The following is a 6,079-nucleotide window of genomic DNA, read 5'->3' as shown; positions in this document are numbered from 1 at the left end:
AGTTTTTGTCTAGGGTCCTGTACAGTTGAACAAATATTAGCATATCTAATTGAAAATTTTTAATACCTTATTATCATCAAAACTCTTAAAGGGTAATGTTAAACACATTTTGTTCCAACAGTAGGAACACCATGCAATAACATTTTCAATCAAATCAGTCCCTAAATCATAAAATATTCAATCAAATCAGTCCTTAAAATTTAAGAGTCATACCTGTCCAGGCACTACTTCATTTGCAACAACATTGACAACATTTTGAGCAATTGTAACATTTCCAACAACGACAACATTTCGAGCATTAACATTTCTAGCATTTTCTGCAACATGTTCAACATTGTGAGGATGGAAAGTATGGGTAATAGAGGGGGTAAAATAGAAAAAACAGAAGAAATTGAATTTAAAAAGTAAAACTAAAATTTTTAGTGTTTATATCAAATTGGTCCTTGTACACGTGACTTCCTTGTTGACACCTGTACAAGGCAACAGGACATACAAGACGATAGATCAGTAGCATTCAGATGGAAGGACATTAAATGGACCTTTGTTAAATACAAAATAGTCATTTCGATAAATTGGAGGAGCTTTCTTTCCTTCCAATTCATGCAAATTATTATTTTATTTTTTTGACAAAAACAAAATGATATTCATTCATTCAAATTGAGATATTACATCATTCAACACCGCTAAAAACGTAAAGGAAGAATCAGCGAACAAACTCACATCATCCAAGTTAATAGCATATAACGACATAATGCCTACAAAAATATATAATAAAATTAAAGTGACCGGAATATCCATAGCCTCCGGATCTGCAACGTTGACGCCCAAATCTTTGATTGAATAATCGATATTTTAATATGAATCAAATCAACACCGCGCGAAAACAAGATATCAAACAACGCCGCACAAGACGACAAACAACAAACCACCACACTTAGATGATGAAATCACAAAGAAAAAAAAACCTAAATCTATGTGAAAATCACTTATTTAGATTGAAATAGAGAGAAACAGATGAAGATGAATGATTTTAGGTCAAGAATTGACCTAGAACCACCCCCTCTGATGAGATCAAAAGCTCATTAAGTATGTGGAAAGAAACATATACAAAATATATTTTATTCACGGTTTTTAATTGCAAGTCATGGAGTGATAACTTTTGTGCGAAGTTTTTGGCAATTAGTTGAAACGCTTAAAACATGTTGGTCGTGAAAATCAGCTCTTGAATATGCAGAACTCTTTGGTTAGCTCACATTTTTATCACTATATTTCAGTTACAAAATTGAGCTAAAGCTTATTGGTGGAACTTCATCATAAAATGTCATCATTTGGACATTAATAATCCATTTGGCATTAAAAATGATATTTAATTGAAGGGTTGACGTTGCTGAATAATCCAATTTATGCTCTTAATGCATTGCTCTACAGTTATTGGATATTGATTGGATAATCATCAGTTTTGACCAGCACATGAACTATTCCAATGAAAAGATACTATTTCTATGCTCCATTTTGCTGCATATTAGTGATTAATAGTTTAAATTTTAATAAGTTTCGTTTAGGAATAATATAGTCCTAAATGTAACCAAAAAAAATAAATAGTCCCAAAAGGAATAAATTCCTTCTTATTTATCTAGGATTTAATTTTTATCTTTTATTTGTATTAATTATGGACCATTGAGTTCATTGGTGTAAGAGCTATATATTGTAAGTTTCTTTATGAAATAAAACAAGTTGAATTTTGTAGAATTTTACACTTATGTGTATCGAGAGTTTTGTCTCTTGTGGTTCTGGTTTGAACCATTCTTATCAAAAAATCACATTTCTTGTGGCGATCCTCGCATCGATAAACTTATCACTTTCTTGGATTAAAAAGTGTGGCATCCCTGTCTGTCCATTCCATTTCTTCATTTTTTTTAGTCTTTTCACCATTTCCACCAACATTATTCATAATTCATCACCCTCAATGAAAAAACTACAAGAGAGAGAGATATATATTTGGTGTTAAGACATTTTATGCAAATTATATATATATATTTTTTTTAGATAGATAAACGAAATTGCAAAACCATTATAAACTCACACACGGTGGAGCTATGTGAGTTCGAACCTCGCTCATGACATCCAGTTTAACAATTTCGATGTTTTACCGTTGAGCAACGAGCGTAGGACTTGAGGATTATGCAAAATTCACTCCTTTTATTTATGACTCAACCAAATTCGAATCACACCTTACGTAACCGCGTTTCACAAACCTTTATCTTCACCGGAAAAACACTCAGAACCCACCACCACCGTCGCAGTCGTTACCATGGAAGTAGGAGGAGGCGGAGGAACGCTCTCAGAAGTACACCAAAGCGCGAAGAAGCTGCTACTTCGTTGTCGCGATGGCCTCGAACGTCTCGAGCGCCTCGAACATTCCACCTCCACCTCCGCCGCTGCCGTCGGTGTCGATTCAGAGCTTTCCTTCTCCGTGAAGAGAGATATCAACCAGATCCAATCCCTCTGCGTTGAGATGGACCGTCTTTGGCGTTCCCTTGCAGCCAAACCTCAGCGTGATCTTTGGAAAAGGTGAACAAATCGAAATTGCGTTGATTCTGATTCTATTCTGTTAAATTTGTTGTTTTGAATCGCGTTTTTACATATAACGATTTGTTTTGTTGTTATGATTTATATAGTTTGTTTCTGTGATTGATTTCATTGAGTTTCTGAATTGTGTTTTCGAATGTGAAAGAATGTTGATAGGTTTTGTTTTTGAAATGAAGTTATGGATTCAATCTCGATTTGATATAGAAGGTATTCGTAGTTCTGTTATAATGTTGAATTGAGTTTATTCGTATTGTATGGAAGATTAAGTGAAGAAATAAAGAATATAGGGGATAGTTGGTTTCAGTGGAGAATTTCAAAGGTTTTAGTGTGTTATATGAGAAATTAGGTGCGTCGTAAGGTTGATTAAATTTGTTGAGGAAATGTAGTGGTAAATTTGTGTCTTGTCCGGTAACCAATTATTCGAGGGTTCAACCTCTTAAATGGATCTCACTTGCATTTGTTAGGATATGTTGACCTTTTAAATGGATCTCAATTACATGGAGTGGACTGGTCTATGCAGTTGCGCGTGGAGGATAACTTTGGTTTTAAAAAAACGTGTCTTGTCATGTGAGGGTTTTGTTTTTGAAGTTATATTTTTTCAATGTTTCTATGTTGCTTGGTTTCTCTTATTGATTCTTATAATGAATCTTGGGGAAACGTCTTTTTGTTACTGCTGGCTGGAATAGATTTTAACAAATTCTTGATATGTTATTTGTAGATCGGTAGAAGTGATATTGCCTGTTGGATTTTTTCATCGATAGTTGAGATTCCTTATTATTCTCTTAAATTAAAGACTCGTTTTAGAGGAATAAAATCTGAAAAATTTGTCACGCTGATCGTTAGTGTTAACAAAGATGGGTGTTACATATGCATTGAAAGGAACATTTTTAGAGATGTAAGGACAAGTGCCATTGGTGAATTGGAAACCATTAGTTTGTCAATTGATTCAGTTATGTGGTAGCAAGAGAGATTTATCAGTTGTCAACGTTAACATAAGCAAGAACCGAGTAAAATGTGTGCATGGTTTTGGTTTCTTAGTATCTGTCACTCCTTCTTCATTTTATTCCAACCTTGTTCATAAATTCAATATCAAGACTCTACGTAGTTTTGGTTTTCTTCTTGTTGCAAACAACTCTCTCCTTTCCTTTAAATAAATAATAATATATGATGAAATAATAACATGGAATAATTTCATTGCTTTATGAACTTGTTTACTTCTATTGAACAAAAAATCTATTTGGCTTATCTAATTGTTATAAATTTATTTGTTTATGTTTCGTTTAAATTATATTATATTATATTATATATATGCTGTCTCTGATTTGTTATATTTGTACTTAAAGATGGGGAGTTATGTTTTCTTGAGCAGAAAGGTGGAACAAATCGCTGAAGAGGCTGAATCATTGAAAGAAAGTTTGGATAAATATAACTCAAGGAGTCAGAAACGGAGTAGAGAAGCTAAAGAGAGAGCAGAACTTCTGGGACGAATGGTATGTCATTGCTATCTACTCTATCTGATGGCTCGCTGTGTGTTTTTCCCTCTCAACTTGCTAACAACCTTGTTTCCAATTGTAGAATGGGGATTCATCTCACGTTTTGCAAATTTTCGATGACGACGCACAAGCTATGCATTCAGTTCGTAGTTCTTCCAAGGAGCTTGAAAATGCTAATGCACTTGGTGAGGCTATCCTTTCTTCAATGCATGGTCAAAGGGAACGCTTGAAGGTATTTTTTCCGTTGCTTTCTTTTGTTGACCCATAATATACTCAATAACTTGATGTCACAACAAACTCTGGCTAAAAATTAGGATTTAGAACAAAACACTGTTTTAAATACAACTTTTGCTATTGGTCTATTTATTTTATGGAAGTCAATTTATCTAGTTGTGTTTTAATAGAATACCTTTTATAGAGAATGGACAAATATTAATGAACAAACCGCAATTGTCCACAATCCGCAATATGCCCATCAGTGTACTCTTGTCAAATAGCAATTCAGTAGCATAGCAGAATTTCAACAAAACTGGTTTTATCAGTTGAAATTTTAAATGTTTGAAATATTTGGGCCTATTTACTGTGCGAAAACATTTTTTGTTTTCATTTTCTAGAATGCGTGTTCATTTTAGCTTTTTAATAAGAAAATGAGAGATGTTTGATGTGAGTAATTGGGTGGAGAGAAGATAATATGCTAGCTAGGAATGATGCATTTCCAAAAATAATGAAAACAGTTATTTTGACATTTTCACTGTTTCTAGAAATTCAAGAGAGTTGTTACTTCAAGAGTCTCATTTCTCTTTGTTAACATATAAAATTAACACAATTTAAAAAACGAAAACATAAAATGTTTTCACAAAGTAAACGTACCTTTTAATTTTTGTTTCCCTGTTTCTCCTGCACACTTTTAAATCCATCCATCGTTCCAATTGTTGACCTATTAAACATTTATTAAAACTATTGTCTCTTTTCCAAGAGTTGAAGAAACATTGCTACTTGTATTAAGGGATAATTAAAACATCCTAATCAGATCATTGCACCGAACATTCCATTTTAGGTAACACTGTAGTGTATTCTAAGGAATTACATCATTTCCTGCATTTGTTGTGCATTTACATTTGCATAATTGTATCAAGCTATGTTTGATGCTTTTAGTTGTAGTTTTTATTCTTTGATTGAAAACAGTTTAATTTACTTAAAATGAAATACATGATTGCTGTGCAGAGGAATGAAGCAATTTTAGGAACCTGTTTCAAAGTTGATTATCGGTTACACTCACGGTGTGAATTCACGAATATTTTTCATACAGTTTCAAAGTGTGTTTAGACTAGTGATAATAATTAACCATTGTTAATCCATTCATCATACTGTTTTTGAAAATATTTTTTCGGGTTATCTTTGTGCAGAGTGCACAACGAAAGGCTTTGGATGTCCTCAATACAGTGGGCATATCAAACAGAGTTCTGAGACTAATTGAGAGACGAAATCGAGTTGATCAATGGATCAAATATGCAGGAATGCTATTGACTGTTGTTTTCTTGCTTGCCTTTGTTATGTGGAGACGTTGACCAGTTAGGTGTTGGAACACTTTCACGTTTATATGTATATGTGAAAAATAGTTAGTTACTTTTGTATGTAAAAGGAAAATTGCGATTTACTTTACAAAACTACCCTTCATGAAAAGTATGAGAGAGATATTTTAAGAGTTGGAAAAGAGGAGGTAACAATTAACAAGGGTACAATAGAAAAAGAAACATTAATGATTCGTTGATATTGTTAAATAACATACAATTTTTTTTTGTTAGAATTATTATTATTATTATTATTCGCGAAAGCTTTCCGAATTGAAAACACAGCTTATTTTACATTGGTAACCGACATGTTTGGCAACTATTTTTTCTTGTTTTTTTTGAAGAACTATTTTTTCTTGTTACCAAAGCAAATATGTATCCGTGAATCATTCGCTGAATTTTTCTCGCGTGATATAGCATTGTCCG

At 32.9% G+C, this 6,079-nt stretch overlaps 1 protein-coding gene across 1 annotated transcript; it reads left to right on the top strand.

Moving 5' to 3' along the window:
* The first annotated feature begins 2,196 nt into the window (after positions 1-2,196).
* Positions 2,197-5,866, top strand: LOC25490571 (membrin-11). Its single transcript, XM_013604175.3, has 4 exons — positions 2,197-2,571; positions 3,959-4,079; positions 4,165-4,314; positions 5,489-5,866. The coding sequence occupies exons 1-4, from the start codon at positions 2,312-2,314 to the stop codon at positions 5,648-5,650; spliced, it is 693 nt and encodes a 230-aa protein (XP_013459629.2). The 5' UTR covers positions 2,197-2,311; the 3' UTR covers positions 5,651-5,866.
* The last annotated feature ends 213 nt before the right edge of the window (positions 5,867-6,079 follow it).

The sequence above is a fragment of the Medicago truncatula genome, chromosome 3 (assembly GCF_003473485.1).
Source record: "Medicago truncatula cultivar Jemalong A17 chromosome 3, MtrunA17r5.0-ANR, whole genome shotgun sequence".
In the NCBI taxonomy this organism is placed as follows: domain Eukaryota; kingdom Viridiplantae; phylum Streptophyta; class Magnoliopsida; order Fabales; family Fabaceae; genus Medicago; species Medicago truncatula.
Note: the sequence above shows the minus strand (reverse complement) of the source record. Positions and strands in the feature narration are given on the sequence as shown.